Below are 22,672 nucleotides of genomic sequence, written 5' to 3' on the forward strand. Positions count from 1 at the left end.
CCAAGCACAGAAATGAGACTGACAAGTCTGTAGTCCCCCAGGTCATCCTTTTTACCTTTCTTAAAAATGAGTGTGATGTTACCTTTTTTCTATTCACCTGGGACTTTACCTGACTGCAGTGACTTTTCAGATATCATTGAGAGTGGCTTGGTAACTACATCAGCTAATTCCCTTAGGAACCTGGGATGCATCTCATCGGGATCCATAGAATTCAGTTTCCTTGGGTCATGAATCTGATCTTCCTTTACAGTGGAAGGGGTGTTGTTTCACCAGTCCCCTCCTTCCAAACCATTCGAGGGCTGCGTGATGCAGTTAAGAGAAGACTAGGGCAGAAAAGTTGTTGAGTATCTCAGTGTTTTCCTGTGTGTTGTTGCCAGCTTACCTGTATCACTCATTAGGGGGGTGCAACCCTCTTGGATTTTCCTTTTCTGGTTGAGAGATCTGTAGAAGTCTTTCTTGTTCTTCTTGGCAGTCCTCACCAAGTTTAGTTCAAGTTGGCCTTTCTGACCCCATCCCGACTTATTTCTTCTTGACACAGAAACATAGATTGGAATTTTCCTACTACAAAGTAGCATAAGATTTTAAAATTTAACACATTATTGTGGAAGAATATCTATCTATTAGGTACCTGCTTAATTTAAATAGTGATTATATCATCAGAAAGTAGAAAATGGTAGTCCTTATATAAAGTTATGGTAATGTCTGGGGAACTTGAGGAAAGTACCAGGGAAGAAGAGGATATTCTAAATACTGTTTAGAATATTTAGTTTCCATGGCCCATGGTGTAATGTAGTCAGGCCTAATGCCTGATTGCATCAGAATATACTTATGTACCTTCTGTTATTTTGTCCTACCATTAGTCTCTTAGTTTCTAGCTGTAGTTCCTGATGACCAATCACTTGAAGAATGGAAGTCACAATAAAGCTATTGAAGGCTGCAGTGATATAAGATTTTCTACCAGGTAGACTGTCAAGGGGAAATATATCTCTATATTTTTGTGAATTACTGTAGGTTCTTGATAATAAGCTAAGAAATGTCTCTGGCTCAGGGTATAAATTTTATCACAACAGGTTTTGCCATCATGTTGTTCCATGATCTTTTGTGTTAAGATCCTTAACTAAGACTGAATTTTTGTGGGAGAAATCTAGATTAGATATCGAAATAATAGAGATAATTTGATACTTCTGTACAATGGGGAGTGCTGGATCTAGATCCATGTCTAATAGCCAAGAGCACAGCTTCTCTTTACAGTGACAAGATGAAAAATGAAAGATGAAAGACATAGTTATGATAATTGTTAGGTCCACATTGTTTGAAGTAGATACAGTTACCTCTCTCACTGTCTTCCTTGAATTCAAACTTACTTGACTGTATCAAACTAATAATACATCCCTGCTGCTTTTGATTTGATACAACGTTATTCTCACTATATTATCTTAATGCTGCCCAGAGTTTCTCTAGGACTGACGAGTCCTTTACCATCACAGTTCGGTTTTCTTTGATTTTTGGAAAAGCTCACTGCCTTAAATGTGTGGAGAAAATACTATAGGAGCCTTTAGCACTCTTCCAGAAAAGCTGTACCCCTTCTCTGGTTCATGTATCTTTAAAAGTTACATTTGTTTGTGTGTATATGAATGTGGAATGGAATAATACAATTTTTCTTTTTCTGTATTGCTTGGACCTATCAATTGACTTTGCCCAATTCATGATGAGACAAGACATGCAAGAGCAACATAGGTGATCAGTTATGCAGGACAGGCTAATAAATAAGAACAAGGAAAGGTCTTCACATTTACCTGAACTAGAGTAAGAAAGAGCCTCATGATCAATATCTCATCACATTAAAATAGAGACACCATCATATCTAGGGAACTGATAGCTATGGTAGTGGATGTCCAGGTCTCAGGCACCTTCTGTCTCATAAACCTTCTCAATTTGTATTGTAGTCTTTACAACAGCTTAAAGGACACATGCCTAGGCTGAAACATGGTCTCACAGGCTGAAACAATCTCCACTAGACAGTGGACTCATTCCAAGAAGACTGTTGCAACCCAGTCCCAAACAGCTTGAAGGACTCATGTCTCAGGCTGAAACATGGTCTCACAGGCTGAAACATGGTCTCCACTAGGCAGCAGGCTCATTCCAAGAAGTCTGTTGCAATCCAGACTGAAACCTTAGTAAGAAATGTTGCTGTTCAGGCCTCTGGCTGCAGGGAGTGTCTGAGCCTACTTCTGCCCCGGAGAGTGGCAGGGACTTCACCTGTGCGAGGTGTGTGAGCAGGTGGACGAGCTTCTCAGCCTGGTGGTGGAGCTCAAGGATGAGGTGCAGAGACTTCAGACCATCAGGGAGTGTGAGCGGGAGATTGACTGGTGGAGTGACTCACTGGCTTACCTGAGGGAAGGGCCTCAGGAAAAAAGCCCAGACAGTTGGTGGATCCCCTACCCTGTCACAGTCAGACAGACCTCACTGATGAGGAAGGTTGGAAAAGAGTCCAGACTCGGTGTCACAAGAGACACCCCCGCCTGCCTAGCTCGCCTCCACAACTCCCTCTAAGTAACAGGTTCCAGATGCTGGAAGTTGAAGAGGAAGTGACTGGAGAGGTGATGCAGGATCAGCCTAGGAGAGAGCCCAGGGCGAGGCGGTCACCCCCACGCCTTGAGACTGCCTCTGATAGTAAAGAAAGGAGAGTGGTTGTGGTGGGTGACTCCCTTCTCAGAGGAACGGAGGGCCCCATATGCAAACCTGACCCGGGCTGTCGGGAAGTGTGCTGCCTTCCTGGGGCTCGGGTCAGGGACATAAACAGGCAACTCCCAAAGCTGGTTAGGTCAACTGATTATTTTCCTCAACTTGTAGTTCAGGTGGGTAGTGATGAAATCACTCAGACGAGCCTATACACGATAAATTTCTAATGGAAGGCAACAAGACTGAGATATCTTTAGTAGCAGCTTCATATGAAGAAAAAGAATTAAAATATGGATTGATAATCTCATATAAAACATCTGATCTTAAATTTAACGGAACGAAAAGGAAAATAAATTGGTTATTTACAGTATGCTCACCTTTCTAATGCAAGGATTGCTATAAACAACTTGTAGTTCTAGTACTTAAACTGATGCAGAAAGGAGTCAGAATGGAAGACGAAATTCTTGAGAAATACCAGCTTGTTATAGCAAACAGAAGGTAGATCAGTCTATGTATCTTAAACCAGACGCATCCAAGTACAACAATCTAAGCAACTCCAGTTGAGACATGCTTCCTAAGCAGAGATTAATTCTGCAGTGTACAGAGCTAAAACCTGCTGAAAGTGACAATTTTCAGTAATTAGCAGGAAATCTTTGAGATTTGGAAGTGGAACAGTCATATTATGCAATGAAAATCTGCTCAGACTCATTTGATTTATAGGCTGCTGAGATGTGCCATGTGCTGTCTGTGTTCTGCTCTGGAGAACAAGCAAGAACTTTAATAACAGAGGTTTGCACTGAGCAACACATCTGCGTTTCACTTCCTTGTGTTGCTCAGCTTTGCAGCTCTAGCCAAAGCAGATAAGTTGTTTTTTGCATCCATGATTCTTCTAGCACCATTGACAAAATCTACACAAACAGCATCATTTTGATATAATGTTAATCTGTAAGCTTATTCAGAATTTATTCACTCAGCCCATCACTACGTTCTTTGTATATTCCTGACCCCCCATATTCCTTGCCTTACCTTGCAGTGAATCTCACTGTACCCATTTCACAATCTATAATTATCCTTCTGATTCTTAATACATACGCGATTCAGGTTCCATATGAACAAATAATTTAGATGCAAACTGCCTGGGATACATTCCAGATTCTCATTGTTTTGGTTGGAAATACATTTTGCATGAAATATTGCTTCTTAAATCTTACAGGTCTTCACAGATAGATACAGCCTTGTCACTGTTTATAAATCAGTAGCGGGAGGAAAGACTGTTGAGGAGGCACTCAAATGAAAGAGAGATGCCGTGTGGAAAAAACCCATATTTTTTAAACACCATAATTAGTTGCTGTGAGTTTGCAGAGTATTCAGTTTTAGTATGTTCTCTTCTTAATATAAGCACAAAACACTAATGGTAATCCTGTAAACACATTTTAAAATGGAAATATATTCTGACATTCCCAAATTGATTCATGACTACATCAGTTGGTAGATACTGTCATTTTTCTACTAAACTTTAACAAGGTAGTTTCTACCAAAAAAAATTTGAAAGTAAATAAGTTAAGCTCATAATGAAGTAGGAATCTGAAACAAACTACCGTACAGTTGCTAGAATTCACATAATTGATTTCCTTTCTTCCTGAAACAACAAAAGCTTATTATTCTTCCTAGAATAACTTACCCGCTTTGGAAAAGAGTCTCCACTTTTCCCTTTTTATACTTTCTTCTTTCAGTTGTAGGTGAGTACATTCTTCAACATCCAGGCATTGTTTTTTGCAGTTTTAGATAACGTTTGCAATTTACCTTCAATTTTCAGTGAATGTTTTTAGAAGCAAAGAAAAATATGACTTTTTTGCCTATTTAAATGCTGACTGCCCAATGTTCATCCTGCCAGAATCACTATTGCATAGCATAGCATAACAAAAATCAGATTACAGATGTTCTACTTAATGGTATCCATCCTTCTACACCAAGTGAGCACTGAGATTGAGTTGTCCTCTGAATGCACGATATCCACAAAGAGATCAGTAACAAGCACAAATTGTCTTTGGTCACTAACATTTTCCAGAAGTGTAACCAGAACTGCCCATGCATATGCCAAAGTTCATCAGATAGAGACAGAAGCAGCCTACAGCTTGGTTTCTGACACAGTTTATCAGCTGTTTGCTGGGATAACTTCTTTGAGTCTTGTAAGGTTTTTAAGAGACTTTTTAATCTAGCATATAGATTTGTAAATGTTGAACCTATAATACAATATAGTACACTTCCTTAACACCAGTGAACGTGTTAGCATCACTGGTTTAAAGGAGTCAGTGTTTGTGATGTAAAGAAAAATCAAACCTTGGTACTTAATTTCAGTAGTATTAGTGAAATATGAATTGCTTAATCATAAGATCACCAAGTAGTGAATGGAATTATAAATTGACATGATCATCATCACATTCTTTTTATAATCTATGTTTCTGTAACGGAATGTGTATCTATTTTTTTTTGTCAATTGACTCTTTGGAAATTCAGCCCTAAGTGCTTTTTCATAACTGAAAGCAGCGTGTCCTCAATTGCTTTCTAAAAGTGGAGAGTGTTTATCTCCTACTCCTTGTTCACACTTACAGCCTAGAAAAGCAGAAAAGTAGATGATCATAATTTTAATTGCAGAATGTTCAGCAAGTTCAATCAATATATCTATCCTTACATATTATGCATGAGAAGCTATTTTACTCATTGCATTAAAACCCACTGCACTTTTAAAATTTGAAGCTAAAAATTATAATCTTTATAATCTTTCTTTTCATGGAAATGCCATTAGAAAGAACTGGAAATCTAAAACTTCTTAACCATCCTATTTATAAGATCTCCTCAACATATCCCATGAGAGGGGATTCCTGTCTTGAATGATGAAGAATTCCATAGTTTTGGAACTCTCAGGTTTTACTGAGGATCTTTCCTTCCAAAATCATGGAAACAGAGTGGTCAAAAGAAAACTGAAATGAAAATCATAATACAGAATGATGCATACAAAATCATTCACAATGGTTCAGAGGTTAAGTTAAGTTGCAGGCTATGTTTTCTACATCTTGAAAGATCTAGTTCTGAAGTATTTTGCTTCCAGATAATTTGACGATACATGCATAGCCATGAAATCCAAATGCACAGCATGCAGTGCATAGAACAGCATTCTGACTTCGTACATATCTATAAATATATAAGGATTTCACTGCTCTTGTTTAGGATTGTACAAAAGCTCTTTTTAGTTTAAGCACTGACTAAAAAATACTTACTAAATAGACAATTTAAACTTAGATTGTTTTATCCTGTAAAAGAAGCACATTATTTCCAATTACTATTCCATTAACACTGCACAGATGATCCAAGACCACAGTTGTTATTGCTGTTAAAAGCCTTAATCATATTCATGTTACCATACCAGTCTTCTCAGCGACCAAGACATCAGTGTGCATTGACATTTGACGCATTGCAAAACAAATGGCTTTAAATATTTGCAGTACTCTTTTCAAGCAGTTCTCTCTCTTTGGCTTCTTGGTGGTTTTTTGTTTGTTTGTTTGTTTTTCACTCAAATTGCTGTTTGTCCAGAAGGGAAATTGAATTAGATGCTAATATTTCACTCAAATATTTTGTAACTTTAATTTTTTCCTCTATTAGAAATGTAAGCTTCTTCAAGCATTTGCTTTGCTCCCAAAGAAGTCCTAAGTAAAGCCAAACCTTGCTATAACTGGGATTTTCTAAAATAGTACGCATTCTACGTTCTTAAATCTGGATTTATTTTAAGCTGCCAATCAAGAAATAAGAGAAAGGTTAAACTTGTGAGGACTGGAGACCTGAACAGCATCTTTGCTCTGCAATGTGTTTGTCATCCTCACATTTTGCTCATTTCTAGAGAGATCCTATAAAATTGATTCTGGAGCAGAGATGTACAGAACTGATGTAGAAAATTGAGCCTTTTAAAATATTTTCCGACAAGAACTAGGTCAAAGTGGTTCTTTATTATGCCAGAAATTATGCCAGAACGTGTGAATGACTTGTTATTCCCAGACCAGTAAAATTAAGAAAATTCAGAATTAAAATCGAACTGAGATACAAGCCCAGCAAATCTTGGAAATGCATTTTCCAGACACCTGAATTAGTCATTGTGCAGTCTTTCAGAAATTTTGTGATGAAAATAACCAAAGCAGCAACTTGTAGAAATTGAGTCCTTTACTATTATTATTATTAGTTCTTACTGGAGAAGAAAACAGAAATGTTTCCACGCAATCAAACCCTTCTTCAGATTATCTTGTTGAGTTTTGTCATCTGAAAATTTCCTTGCTCTTTCTAAGGATATTGGTTGGATTCCTCAGGAGACAAACCTCTGGGTGTGTATAACATTCCTACTGGGCCATCAAAACCTCAGCAGAGCTCGTATCAGGGCAATGTCCCTGACCCCTCTGACATTTGGTCAGAGCCAACACTCTGTCTCCTTCAGCCCACTGAAAAAGGCAGGAAATGAAGAAGGGCTTCATAGGTTTCCTAACATACATTCCAGATACATCAGTGTTGTTTACCTGAGTGGTTAAACCTTAAGTCTGTTTTTTGATGGAAATTTCCATTCTTATTTAAAATACCATGTATGACTTGTAAGTAAGGATTTAAAAAATCTTACACTGCCTCTTCATAGTTTAGAAGCAAGTTGCTGCTGAATACTAACATTCTCAGGTTCTCATTCCCTTCGAACTTATGGCAGTATCCTAAAATAATCAAACACTATGAAAGCAATTCTAGGTTTTCCAATCTTCATTTTTTTTATAAATATCATAATTATGTTTACTTTGTATTTCCCTGCACTTTTTCTGAAATTATTAGAGCTCTCACAAAGCAGCCATAAGCCGCTAAATTATTTGAGCATACAGACGTTTGTCACAGCTAGCCAGAATTTCTACTGCTTTTTCTTCTATTTTTTTTAATAAGTGTTTCAGATCCAAAACTTCATAGAAGAGCTCTTTACGAATTTCTAGGAAGTTTTGCCATTATTTGTTTTAAAGTGAGGCCAGTTTGTCAGCAAAGGTGCAATCTTCTGCTTCCAGATTTTTTGTCTTCTTTAATTGTGTGTTATTTTCTGTTGCTCTTAGGGCACATTGGTTCCTCAGCCATTCTGCTTGCAGCGTTTTGCCACAAGGGAATAATACATCCTGTTGCTCCAATGATCTAGTAGCTCTCTTTAAGAGCAATTGGTCATTGTAGCCTCATTTAAAACTTTGGAAGTCTACTGCCTTTCTAATAGTCACCTAACTAGGCAACATACAGTGTCAGTCCCATTCAGAATAATGGCAGCTGACTGAAAAAAGGCAGTTCTGCAGGGAATGTTCTCCAGTACGGTGTTAATCTTCAGCTGTTTTGGGGAGAAGAGCTTTCTTGTAAAGAAGCATTTTTATGGAATATAATAAGGCTGGGAGCAGGGAGTAGCTTTTGTTTTAAAATACAATTCCCAGGTGCACTGTATCTTAGTGAATTTTCATTGTCAGTAAGATACAGAAAAAAATGTGAAAATTTGAGCAGCTCTTGGTCATTCATAAGATGATCCAAGAGAATTAAATTATGTCATTTGTTAAATTTCTTAGAGAGATTTTCATAAATTATATTTTCATGTAAGCTAACCAACTGGCTCACCAATACTCAGAATAAGCTTCTAATTTTCATAAGTAATTCTTGTAAATGATATGATTTCTATTGCAGTTTTTCCCTTGGAAATGTATCAGGGAATACATATTTATGATTTCAGTATTCAAAGTTTGCCTGTAAATGAAGTTTTACATTTACATCCCGGCTGTTCACCCAGGATTTTTAAGTTTTCTAGTACTGTCTGCTTTGAGTTAGTATTCCAAGTTCTGTATTTTACTTCAGCAAGGTTAAAAACTCAGGCTGCCTTAGAAGTTGCCCAGATGCAGGCTGTTAAAGATCTACAAAGTGTTCTTGGAAGTGCATTCGGGAATAACAGAATTAATTGTGAAGGCTCTGGTTTGATATAATTCACTTCTACTGGAATCTGAGGTAATAAAATTAGACCATCCTCTGAAAATTTATTGCTGAATGAGTGCAAATTTCCCTCTGCACAGCAGCATACATTTTATACAGGGTTCGTTTGTACTAGCTTAGGTACCTGAGATCAGCATTTAGCCTTGGAATGTTTTCACTTGTATTACTTGTAAGTTAATGGAAATCTCTCCATAATTTTGTGGAACCAGCTTACCTCCAGAGCTCCCTTCCAACCTCAGCCATTCTACAATTCTCTGATTCTGTGATTTCATTATGAGTAAGCACCATTTCTGTTAACTGTAGTGGTTTCATAGCATTTTACCATAGTATAGTTTTGTGATCTTAAATTCCAGATTTGCCTGAGACATGCCTGAGCCCTGCTTCTTTTCTTTTCTTTTCTTTTCTTTTCTTTTCTTTTCTTTTCTTTTCTTTTCTTTTCTTTTCTTTTCTTTTCTTTTCTTTTCTTTTCTTTTCTTTTCTTTTCTTTTCTTTTCTTTTCTTTTCTTTTCTTTTCTTTTCTTTTCTTTTCTCTTCTTTTCCCTTCCCTTCCCTTCCCTTCCCTTCCCTTCCCTTCCCTTCCCTTCCCTTCCCTTCCCTTCCCTTCCCTTCCCTTCCCTTCCCTTTTCCTCTCCTCTCCTCTCCTCTCCTCTCCTCTCCTCTCCTCTCCTCTCCTCTCCTCTCCTCTCCTCTCCTCTCCTCTTCCCATTCAAAGTCAGCATTTTGAATGTACTAGAAAATCTGACATCATAATTTCAAAATTTTATAAAACCTTCCATATGTCCTAAACTAAAAAGAAAAATTATAACATAACACGCAATTCCTGGTGGTCTATAAAGGATAAATCAGTAAGATCACACAAGAGATCACACTGTATGTTTTCAGTACTTTCTATAATGGATGTGTTGCAGATAATTTTGAAAAGATGCTCAAACCTAGCTTCCATTATGAAACATTAGAAAGAATAAAAACTGGAATTTAGCTGAGAGTGGCAGGTGCTCATGCTGTAAGCCAGCCTTGACCTAGACATTGAGTGATTACACTGGATAATTCCCCTGTTCAGAAACAGGAAAACTCTTTCTACTTTCCATTCTCTAGTATGCCATGACTAAATGTTACACTCCCATCTTAATGAAAGTGCAGTTATGAGTGAAAACATCCTGAAGTCATTCTGTTGCTTCCTGTCAAGCTGAACAAAAAAGCTCATTATAGCCCTTCAGCTCACTTCCTCAAGCATTCATCTGCAGAGTTCTTAACAATTTATCTTAGCTATATTTTACAATTCCTGTATGAAAAGCATTGAGACAATTTACTACATAGAAGTAAACATCATTTTTTACATTAAATGCACTAACTGTGCGTTTTTCCTTTTTTAAAATGGTGAACAAAATCTATAGGAAAAGAGTAACAAGCTAAAATCTCCTTTTTATGATACTAGTGAACAGAAATAATTGACAGTAATTGTGACCTCTCTGGAAAATATCCTTCCAGTTTTGTTATATTTTGTTGCCAAAACCTGCTTTGGCAGGGGGGTTGGATCTCTGGAGGTCCCTTCCACCCCCTACAATTCTGTGATTCTGTGATTCTGTGAATTATAGAATCACCAAGGAAAAGAACTCCAAGATCATCCATTCCAATCATCCACATACTATCAATATTTCCCCACTAAACTACGTTCCTTAGTAGAACATCTAAATATTTATTGAACGCCTGCAGGGACTTGACTCCACCACCTCCCTGGGCAGCTTGTGCCAGTGCCTGACCAGTCTTTCAGAGAATAAATTTTTCCACTAATACTAATAGTCGATTATAAGTTGCTTACAGAGGGAGAGGTGAAATGGTGGCTGTCACATACAGGCTAAATCATCTGTAGCCTTTGTGCAATCACAGTCTGCATACGTTCTCCTGCTAAGGACAGCTTAAAGCAGTGCCCGTCAACTACTCTGTGGCATCAGAAGGAGAGTAAGCTGTAATCCCTGGCTGATTTGTATAGAAATTCTGCTGATTACTCTTTGAAGAAGGTAACATGAACACAAGTCATATGACAATACAAATTTTCATAAAATCATAGAATCACTGAATATCTCAAGTTGGAAGGGACCCATAAGGATAATCGAGTCCAACTCCTGGGACCACACAGGACCACCCAAAATCCAAACTGTGTCTGAGAATGGTGTCCGAACACTTCCTGATCTCTGGTACTTGGGGCTGTGCCCACAGCCCAGGGCAGCCCGTTCAATGCCCACCTCCCTCTGGTGGCAGCACCCGTCCCTGACCCCCAGCTGCCCTCCCCTGACGCAGCTCCATGCCGTTCCTGTTGCTGTCACACAGAGCAGAGCTCAGCACTGCCCTTACGCTCCCTGTGAGGGGCTGCAGCTGCCATGAGGCCTCCCCTCAGCTCCTCTGCTCTGTTCTGAACCAACCAGGGGACTTCAGCTGCATCTCATACACCTTGCCTTCCAAACAAGGCCTTTCAGTTTACTTCAGTGAAGACATCTTACAAACACCAAGAACTTCTCACAGCTTTGAGAAAGATTCCTCCAGGTACAATAGTATACTTCCTGTGGACAAGGAAGGGAGAGAAAAGAGACTTACTTTGTTTGCATATGTTTTGATAAATACCATTAATAAGAAGAGTCAAGTACTTCAAAAACAGGGGGCTTATTGTTATTAACCAAATTCATGATCTGGTTTGATGACCACTTGGGGGTTCTATGTTGTTTCCTTTCCTTGATCAATATGTTACAGCATTTAACACAGCTCTTGCATCTTTGGGAGGTTTTCTGATAAGCTACTTCAGGCATGTTGTTAGACACAGTGCAGAGACTCTAGGAATGTTCTCCTTTTTAAGAGCAAACCTCTACAAACTGCACTAAGTTTATACAGATACCATTGCTAGAGAAAAATATAACAAAGGCTTCCATATAACAGAGGCTTCCAGAATGTTGGCCAAAGTGCTCTGGTACCGGGATAAGGAAGCAGCAGCTGAGGAGGAGGAAAGATGGAGTGTAAGCCATTGAGGAGTTCTGGTGCTGTGCTACTCCTGTAGCGCGTGTGGGAGCAAAACTGGTGGCTATGTTTGCACTCAAGTCAGCAGGTGTGAGTGAGAATGTGCTGTCATTATCAGAATAAAACTATGTTTAGTTTCTGTGAAAAATAACGTAGGGTTCTGCAGCAAAATTGTGTTGTTGCTAGCCCTAGGCAATGGGATGTGCCTTTGCTGCAGGGAGAAGTGGCTGTTCCTTCTGGCAGGCCATACTTTTGCTATGCAAGTTTTAATAAATGAGTGTGAATTAATGTTATATGCTCTGGAGCTGAACAAAGCATGTATATTTCCTTACCCAGCTATCTTTTCTTGCTCTTCTGTTCTATGTGGATAATATGCTGCTAAAACCATGCCAGTGTAGGATTCCGTACAAGTGACTTTCCTATCAAATTCTATCGTTTGTGGGTTGATATTCCCCCTGGAACAGCAGATGAAGGCAGACAGCAGGCTAATTGATTCAGCGCTCCCCCATTGCTTCTCAGCACAAGCACTTAGATGTAATAATTGTGAAAGAGAAGAACTGACGCTGAGCTGTAAACTGGTGACACGGAACTCAGTAAATGGTGTGTACTCCACAAACTGCCAGCTAGTCAGAGTATTGACATATATTTTCACTCTTTCAATGCATTTTTCCAACTAATACCTGTAACTAATGTAGTTTCCCATGTTTCAGTGGCATAATGTTCACAGTGGATAACTATGGAGTGGGAGAAGGGGTTTGTTTCGTTTTTCCCCTTAATAAAATCATACCCTCAAGCTTCTACAGAACAGTGGTATTTCAGTGCACTCCGGAATTGTGGCTTAATATGCATAAATATTCCTTTTCCCCATTTAGAAACAGTAAGACCATATACTAAAAGCTCTTTCCATTAGTATAATTCCACCCAATGCAAAAATGCTGTATATTTTCATGCTAAACAACAGAATAGTTATACGGACCTTGTCTCTGCATGATGTCTGCTGACAGAATTGTATTTCTCAAGAAAACTCATCAGCTAAAGTAATGTTCTAGTATCTTGAAAGTGTCCAGTATGTTGCTTTAAAGGGATTTTATTTTTAATTAAGCATCAGCATTTCTATATCTATATGCCTATATCTATAGCTATTCCTATATTCCCATAAATGGCATATACCTCTAAAAAATGAATATTACTTTTGCCATTTGTGTAAAGCATCAGGATGCAGCACATTCTTAATTTCTTAATTCTTAATTCATTCTTAATTTTTTGTTCAGCTAAACACAGTCCCAATTTAGAAAAAGAGGAAATACTATGATCTCATTGCCCAGTAAAATTTCCATATTCAGATACAAGGAAAAGCATTTCTTTTCATTGTTTTCCACGCAGAAATTATGCATTTCTACAGAGCTGATGTTTTCTGCTAATGTCATATTCTTCCTCCGTTGTACTGGCAGAGAGCTTTCTCCCTTTCTGTCTTGAACACAATTCTTAGTTGCAGTCTTTCTTTTCAAAGTTTTCTAATTGTTTATGCAAAGAAATAAAAAATTGAGAAGTACTTCTATTTATCTATGCCCAAAGCTCTTACCAGGGTGCTGTCTTTCTGATGGTGATTGATGGGAGCTATGAAAATTAACTTTCTTTTCTGGTTACCCACAACAATAAGCAAGTTCCAGATCTATAGTCATGTAATAGTCTCAAACCCTTATCACATTGTGAGGGTGACATTACCAAACTAAGTATTGGTTCTTGTACCAACCACACAATGTATGTTCATTCTGGGACAAATGCTGTGTTTTGGTTTAGGATCATGCATGCTTTAGTATGAACCAACTTTCAATATGTCCTTTGGATTTTTATGTTGCAGGATACTGGTAATGGCTGATTGTTATCAACCTGATCCTTTTCAGAACATATTTGTCAACCTCTGGAAGCAGCAGGGTCTTGTTCTTGTAAATATATGTTCTGCTTAATAGGAGACATTTTTGAGTTGACAGCAAAGTATTTGTCTGGGATCCAGTTATCTAAAATGCCACTGAATGCTTCCTGTAAGGAAGGTATGCTTTGCCTCTTGCTGTCGCTTGCAAAGAGTGCAGAACTGTAGGTCTTGTAATCTCTACCACTCAAACATGACTGTCTGAGATTTTCTGCAACATTTCAAATTACATAAAACATCTTTGCTTAAGTAACTGAGCTTTTTAGTAAGTGAAAAAAGCGCATTATTTGTACATATTCCTTTAATTATTTGACAGTTGAATACCTCAGCAATTTTAGCCCTCCTGCTCTTAGTATTCACAGATTTTGCTTGCTCCTTATTTCCAAACATGCACAGTAAATGAAATACACTCATTTTTGTCTTTGATAATTTCTATAACAAAGTAACTTACAGCAACACTGAAAGGAAACTGGAATTATTTGCTGTGTAGCTCAACTTAAATGAAGAAAAATGTCAGTGGTGAACCTCAACATGTATGCCTTTTCTGAAGGTCTATATATATAACACATGATCCACCGTGAGGGTATGGTTGGTATAATCCATGTTTCAAAAAAAAGGAGCAAAGTTTTATTTGGGAAGTCTTCATATGTTCATTTAGCTATGATGTTTATATGTGAGATTATGGAACAATTTTTGATTTTTAAATTGAATTTCTGTGCACAGCATTCTGGACTCTATACGTGATTACTTCTGAAAACATTTTAAAATTAAAGCCATGGAGTTTGGAAACACTTTGACAAGACTGCCAAATTTAGGATTTTCTGAGATAGCCTGAGGGAATGCTTTTGTTACATATCTTTGCCCATCAGATATGAAAATGCTGTGCTCGGAACTCTTAATTAAAGGATTATTTTTATTTCTCAAGACTATGGTAGGTCTAACAAATTTAAATGGCAAGTGCAAAATGCATTGAGAAGAAACAATAGATCTCTTGCTAGAAAGTAAAAAATCAAAGCTCACTTAGACTTGAAGCTCAGAAAATGCATATATACATCTTAAACCTAAATAATCCTCACTTGTATTTATATTAGTTCAAAAAGCAAACACAAACCCATAGTTGCATGAATTTTCAGAGGGATGTTTTTTCTTTCTACAGAATCAGCTGTGAAATACCAATAAGGTGATGAAAACAAACTTATCATTGCCTACATTATTGAATGGATGCTTGCTTGATGTACTTGCAAAAACAAACAAATTATTCTGATTGTCAGCTTAAATTTATTGCAAGTTTGGAGAATCTTGACTCTATTTTTATGCAAGATGCAGAGCTCTCCTTTCAGATACAGCTTCAATGCTGGCACTCAGTGTGCACTAACATGAGCCAGCTGTAACGGTGTCTCTCAATCTCTGTGCCTATGCTGAAAGCTGAAAAAGTGGATCGAATGATAGAGCTCTTATTTATCAGTGCTATTTTAGATATATCACAAGTATTTAATTTAAAATGGATGGATGAGATAATCTGAGATGAATCTGTGCATTTAGGCAGTGAAAACATGGACTCTTTTGATTGGAAGAGTGAAACATGCAAAGCTTCTGATGGTAGCAAAGTGGAAAGAGCCTATGTCTATACTCCTGACTTTTGCTGGCATCCCTGTATTGACAGGTGTTTGGAGATCTGATAGAAGCTCTGGCTTATCTGTGTTAGCTGTCCTACCACTAAATCTGGTTCCCCGACTGCCCTGGCCTGGCACGAGTGCTTTCAAGTGGCTTATCTTGGAAGTACTGACATAAAACTCAGCTCTACTGGTACAGCTTCACCTCTACTAGTCTCTTTTTGATTTGCATAAGAAACTGTAAACTGCCTTTACCATTTGGAATGCATTATGAATATCTAAGAGGTGTATTTTTCCTTTAAAACCTCATTTTTTTTCCATTCCTCCTAGAAATGCTGGGATTCTTCATTTGCAAAGTATGCAGAAAACAACTTCCTTCTGGTTGCAGCTGTATATTGTATGGCTTGGATAAAAAGCAATCAAAAACATTTAACTGTATTTTGTAAGATCTGTTCCAGTGAAACCACTGTTAATTTTGCAGAGTTGTTTTTTCGGGTTTTTTTTCCTTAAACAGACAGCTTCTTTTGTCAGCCAAAGAACAAGTCATTTGATTAATGATCATTTTTATCTCTTTGAAAGGATCCTTTCCGACCATTGGGGTGAAGTCTCTTTCGAGATTCCTGAGGGCGGGATTTTTAAATAGCATCCTGACCTCACATCCAGTCTCAGGGGGTGGATCTTTACCCCCCAGCATTTCCTCTGGTAGGTATTCCAGCCTTTTTCCCCACATTGATTTTTCTCTTCACCCTCTGAACCATCTCTCCACAGCTCTCATTTGATACTGTTTACACGAGGAGATCAGATGTCCCTTCCGATTAAAAAGTCAAACTGGAAAGAAATGGAAAAGAGAAGTTACTCTTCAAGGACTAGCTATTTTCCTTGAATCACTGTAGAGGGGAAAGTATGAGGGAAAGCAGTTAACCTAAATACTTCAAGAGAAAGCTTGGTGTCCTTAAATCAAGTGTTTCATGGAGCACACCTGTGTGCACCAGGGAAACAACACTTTAAAAATGCCTTTGTAAAATCCCACTTTTGTGACTCTATGACTCTTCTCTAAAAATTTGCATTTCCTTGCTAAAACATGGACGTAAAACAAAAATTTGAAGGGAAAAATTTAATTAAGTAATGGAGTTTGAGTCTTTTTTATGCTTCCATAGTTGTGACTTCTATCTCATGAAAACAGCCTTAATTCTTAAAAATAACTTTTTAGAATAATTTGAACTACTTTAATTCTCCTTTACAGTAAATGAGAAAATTCCATGGTTTCTGTTGTCAGCACAGCACATTGCACCATTTCTTGCTAGGTCTCCAGCAGTGCTATGAGTCTGTGGTGGCACAGAGGACTTAGAGGGTTGGCTTGTGGTTGAATGTAGACTAAGAATAAGAACACAGTGCCAGGTAAATAGGCTGCTCTCCGGTACAGGGCTGAAGCAGGAAATACAGATAGGCTAGAAGAATTCCCAGGAAGATTTTTTGTGTTCTCTATTCCCTGGAGCCATTAAAAATCATCTGTCACCAAAGCTAATAAACAAAGAGGAAATAACGGTATCTTAATTATGGTTAAAATTGAATTAAAGTTCAGTTCTGTTTCTCTCCAAACTACATATGTATATGCAGAATTAATCCATATATGGGTTAATGTCGTATCTGTGTCCTTTCAGGACCTCTTACCAGTAATGTTACTTACAGTTTTTGGCTAAAGAGAAAAAATTGTCTTCTGGTACAGTTAGGAGGCAATCTGAAGGATGGCGTACGTGGTATTGATTTGCTATACAAAAGAAAATGCTCTACCTCTTTGTGCCTTGTTTTATCCATTGTGAAAATTACAAGCCTCATCAATACATGTTGCTCAATATGGGATTTACTTATTTATTTATTTATTTATTTATTTAAGTGCTATTATTTCTTTGTTTGCTTTCTTTCTTTGAATAGAAGCTTCTGAGCAACTTTAATGTCTTCTCATTGACTCTTCAGGTGTCTTTTGTCAACAGTCTGTAAAATGCTTTTCATTTATTTTCTCTGAAGGATGTTTCATTATTCAATAGTCATTAGGCAATTTTGGCAGTCAGCATCACAATGAGAATGGTATCTGTCACAAAACAGCTCTATGGAAGAAGAAATACTCCCAGCACCCTCCCTCCCCTGAATTCTCTGTTTTGAATATTGTGATATGTGTAGCATATCACTGATTCTATTAGTTTAAATATGCCTTAACTGCATTAATAAATTGGCTTTTCACCTAGCTGCTTACAAGTTTTTCTTGTCCATTTGTAAGATCCCCAGGACTGCTGTTTTTCTGAGTGTTTGTAAAGCATCACATTTTGGACTTAAGTCATAACTTTTAGTGTGATTACTAGTAAGAGTGTTTCATAATCTCTTGCTATTAAGTGTCTTTTACTAAGAATTCGATCTGATGAAATATTCAAAACAGGGAAAAAATAGAAATGCTGTTTGGTCACATCAATAACATAAAAGAGCCCAGAACCAACCCCATAGAGAGAGATAAATGCTGCCCATCTTTTGCAAAACGAAGAATATCGGGTAGTTGAAAGCCACTAAGGAGATGTGACAAATCCAATGGAAGCTTTGTGTTTCTTTGAGAAAAACTGTTGGTGTAGGAGTGGGCAGGTGGCAAGAAACTCCACATTAAAAGTCAGAAACTGCTATTAAGATATGTATCCTAACAACCTTATCCATAGTACTTCTCTTTAAGTGAACAGTTCCTCTCCTGTGAACAGTTAAGCACAATCTTAACTCTGTATTGCCTCCTGTCAGTGATGTCCAGAGGATGCCACTTTCAATGCACACTGACTTTCTAAATTACTAAAATCAACTTTGCTATATGTGTGAACCAAAACCCAATACACTCGCTGTATTTTTTTGAAGGAAAAAAAATCTCCTGTTGAAGGGAGTACTGATCTGAAATGAGAGAGAGTCAGAACTGTATCTCTTACTCTTTATGATGCAGTAAAAAAGTTCATCCTTAGTAGTAGTCACTTGAGCACAAAGAGAAGGAAGGCATCCTTTGTCCCTTCCTGTTGAAAAACATTGCACTCAGTACCTGACCTTTTTTCTGAATACTGCTTTACCAACAAACAGATATCTAGGCCCACAGCAAGGGGGTTGGAACCGAATAATCTTCATGGTTCTATCCAACCCAACCCAAACTATTCTGATTCTATGAACTCCATCCATAAGGTTTTCAAGGACTAATACCCATGCTATCGTGGCAGTCTCTGGCTCTTTAACAGTAATGTGTGGGCAAAATCATCTGTCCACTGGACTCTTGTTGCTTCCCCTGTCCCCAGCCTTTTCCCTCTCTTACTAAAAGTGAGAGAATTGCTGGTTTTGTGTTTGTACTAGAGGAAGAATGTTTGACTGCTGCCTCTGGTGGCGCTGTGACCTCACCTCCATTATCTGAGATTGTTGAGCTCATACTGAACAGTACCTGTCATAAGCCTAACAAAAATAGTTACCATTTAATAACTTTGCTGAATTATGCACTAATTCATGTATAGCTTCTGTGTAAGATTTAGGTGAATTAAACTACGTGGAAAGCTTAAAATGCCTGCATTATTCTTCTATAAGGGTCACAAGGAACAAAGTGAGATGGTTTTATTTACTAAAGCATTTAACTCAAACTACGTGCTAGATTTACTCCAAAATAGTCCAAATAGGAAAAATAAAAAAAAAATCCTATTAAAGAAAAAAAAAAGAAGAAGAAAGAAGCATTTAAAGTAATTTTTTTTTACAGAATTCCCCAGATATGTTGTTGAAGTTAAATACTAAGAACTAAACTGGGAAGACTCCCACAGAAGTACCTGGAAAACTTCTTGGCAGAGCAGAGTAGCGCTTGTTTTCCTTTTAAGTTTTCCACTTCAGGCAAGGGGAGGAGGCAGTGCGTTTATTTATACTGTTGCATTGACAGCCAGTGTTGAGTTGCGTGTAATCTGGTGTTGGGTTTTACATTGCACAGAGGTTCATGTATGTGGAAGGTTCACATACATTCACATAGCCAACCTAAGGCTAAAGATGAATTTGTGTTGCAGGCATGGGACTTGACATCTTTCTTCACAAAAGGATTGCCGCAAATGTAGATTTATTTTTTTTTTAAACCTAGTCATAGCTATACTAATGCAATAGCATTTATATTTGATAGTTCATCAGAAGTCTGCCACTTCCATACAACGTTTCATTAGAAGTAAGGCCTTCAGGAGGCCTGCAAAGATCTGTCCTATGTTTTTGGAGAAAGAAAAAAAAAATATATCCCTTTAAAGAGAAATGCTTCCTTTTCATTTAGCTGTTATTTTTGTCACAGTTTTTTTAGTCTCTCATTATGCCACCTGTTAGCAGTGCAGATTCACATGACTTAGTTGATGCAAATCTATATTGTAATGGTTCATCACCAATGGATTCACAAAAGCAAAGTATACCTTTTCTCAAATCCTTGCAAAAATTGAATAGAAATTCTAAAGTGTCCAATAGTCTACATCCTCATCATACATATGTTGGCATGAACAAAGAAGCTTAGCCATTTCTTCATATCTACAGGGGCACACATACACGTGTGCATGTTGAAAATAAATAGCTAAGTTGCAGTGCTGCTTCTATTTTTTTCAAGTTCTTACTTGCCCAAACTAGTAGTGTTTGCTCCATTTTGGAAGATCTCTTAGTTCCTTTTTCCAGCTGTGTATTTGCATCTCTTGATTTCAGTCACACATAAAGTGAATGTAAACTCATATTACCTGGCAGAAATTAGATGTAGAAAATAGTATGGTTTGCTGCTGTTGTTGGAGGGTGTTGGACAGATTATAAACCTGATGGATCAGAAAGGAGGGGAGGGAAACAAAATACCTTTACTGTTGTTTCTTTCAAGTTCTGATTTTTTTTTTGTCAACAAGAACAAGTAGAAATGAGTGTCAAGCTATGAGTAACTATGGAAAAGTCCCTGTTAAGCAAATCTCCCCACCTCTCTCCATAATGTTCAGTATTCAGACTATATCAACAAACCACATATGTGGTAATATTCACATTTTTTATATGGAGCTTCTCAAAAACCTCAGACAATTGTAGAATACTAAAGCAAGTGATTATCAGTTTTCTTTCCCCTAAAATTAATATTTTCCTACAATTTCAAAGTGCACCTGAGTGAGCCCATTATTCTTGATATTATAGAAGGTGACAATTGAAAGCAAATTGTATTGACAGACCGTTATTGAACAAAATTGCTCAACAAGAACCATCAAGGAGCAATTATGCATATTGAAGCTCAACTATAATTTTATGGCACTCAGATAATGAGAAAAGTAACCATTAATAATTTTTTTTTCAGTTCATGTGTTTTTCCCTACTCTGGATTCCAGTACCTAAAAGTGGCTGTGTTTTTTTTGTTGAACGAAAATTGCTAAACCTTTCTTGCTGACTAACAAACTGATTCTTTTATTGCATTCTCTAAAATATCTGAGCCAAATAGCTCTTCTAGTTTATCCTTTCCAGCATCAGTGCTGTTTCACTGGCATGTCTAGCCTATAAACCCTATACATAATGGCATGCATTTTCTGAGTACAGATGCTCAAGCTGAGGATGTATGTGGACTTTACCATTAGGCAGGCAAAGAGTACTTCACAGCCAAAATATGAATGATCAGTGAGTAACATAATTAGTGAGATAATGTTCTGGTTTATTAACGTCTAACTTGAAATGTAGAACAGGGATTGAGCTCTGAGTGTAGGACATGAAAAAAAGAGGTCTCCATTCTCCACCCTTGTTAAATAGCTCACTTTATGATGATGCCCAGACATCATCATAAACAGTTACAAGTGTTTTAGTCCTAGAAGAAGTTCAGGAAAATATTACTGAAACCTCTTTCAAGTCAGTATAAAGCGGTTCTTAAAAAGCCCAGAGATGTCAGCATGGTTCAAGGGTATATGAAGGTTTTGGAAAATAGAAGAAGACTCTCCAATAAGGTTGGATATACTTAGAATAGCTCATGTGGCATCTTTTAGAGCTGTTCTTCAAATGTACTGGCTCCTGTTCCTGTTCCTGTCCAGGAATACATAAGACATCTCACCATAATGCTGAAGGTGTTTCGTTTTCATTTCTGTTTTTAATGTTCGTGTAAACATAAGCAGCAGGAATGAAACAAGTAACTAACTCCAACTAATGAAATACTACTATTTGTTCTGCTTTTACCATCTGCTGCATTCTCTTTGTTTCTCTCACGAAAAGACAAGAACAAGAAAAAGATCATGGGAACAATGCAGCTGCTTTCTTTTTACAGTTCTACTTTCTTTCCTCAAAACCTTCCAGAATCTCTTTTGTAGGCACACGAGAGGAGTGAATTAGGAGGAATCAGAGGCTACAGAAGCTGAAGTCTGCTAAAACTTATTTTGTCCACAGCACATTCTCCTGTTGTTGTGTGAGAACTAGAAGAACTGTTTGCAGCACTTTGGGTACTGAGTGTAAACAACCACACAGTAGGTTTTTGTGTAGTGAGTGTAAAATACACAATATAAAAATATAATATTATTATTTTTTCATTATATATATAATCAATACAATATATAATTACAGAAAAACAGCTCAAAGGACAATATTTTCAAACTGTGATGATACAATGGATCTGCAGAAGTGATAGAGCAGTATTTTCTTAGAAGAACTAGAGAACCAATTCAAAGATTTTGCTTTGTGAGTGGAAGAACAAATATCCCGTTTATGGAGGCATTCAAGGCCAGGCTGGATTTGGCTCTGGGCAGCCTGTTCTAGTAGTTGGTGACTGTGCACATAGCAGGGGGGTTGAAACTAGATGATCGTTGTGGTCCTTTTCAACCCAGGCCATTCTATGATTCCATGAATGATTCTATATTTCTATTTATGTTAAAAGTTCTATTTCCATAATGGGAATAAAAGATTTAGTTAAAAGTAAAGACTGTAGAAATGAGCATATACTAAATGCATTCTTTTTTGTGGATTAATCTTACATAAAACATTAATTAAAGTGGGCCTTGCTGCGTTATTTAAAATGACAACAGGAGACAACAAGCTGAATATTTTGGCATTGATATGACACTTCAAATTCTCCTCCTTACGCGTCACTCTACCATTCAATTTGATTACATGCTATCAAAATCCTATGGAAAAAAAAGAGAACTAAAACATATATACTGTGAATTTTAAATGTGCTTGCTATTTCACATCATTCTGCATCACACGGCTTCCTTTTTTCCTTTGCTTATGAAAAAAATGTCAAGCAGATTGATCAGTGAAAAACACAAAACTGTAACATGAATTCTGAGGTGGCATGACACTAAGATGGGATGTTTGTAATTTATGCTGGTTTTGTTTCATTGACATTACAGTACAGCCGTGTGGGAGAATTCTAATGACAAACTTTCTCAGGGAAAAATGAATACTT

At 37.4% G+C, this 22,672-nt stretch overlaps 1 protein-coding gene across 6 annotated transcripts in view; it reads left to right on the plus strand.

The window, feature by feature from the left end:
• Positions 1-22,672, plus strand: part of EPHA6 (EPH receptor A6) — a 496,053-nt gene that overhangs the window by 385,658 nt on the left and 87,723 nt on the right. For 4 of the 6 annotated variants that reach the window (XM_052703538.1, XM_052703498.1, XM_052703508.1 and 1 more), the window contains one exon: positions 15,838-15,960. The exons of the other annotated variants lie outside the window; for them this stretch is intronic. In XM_052703538.1, coding sequence (XP_052559498.1) covers positions 15,838-15,960 — 123 coding nt within the window. The remainder of the gene's footprint in view (positions 1-15,837; positions 15,961-22,672) is intronic. 6 annotated transcript variants of the gene reach the window in all.

The sequence above is a fragment of the Tympanuchus pallidicinctus genome, unplaced genomic scaffold (assembly GCF_026119805.1).
Source record: "Tympanuchus pallidicinctus isolate F22 unplaced genomic scaffold, pur_lepc_1.0 scaffold10, whole genome shotgun sequence".
NCBI lineage: Eukaryota > Metazoa > Chordata > Aves > Galliformes > Phasianidae > Tympanuchus > Tympanuchus pallidicinctus.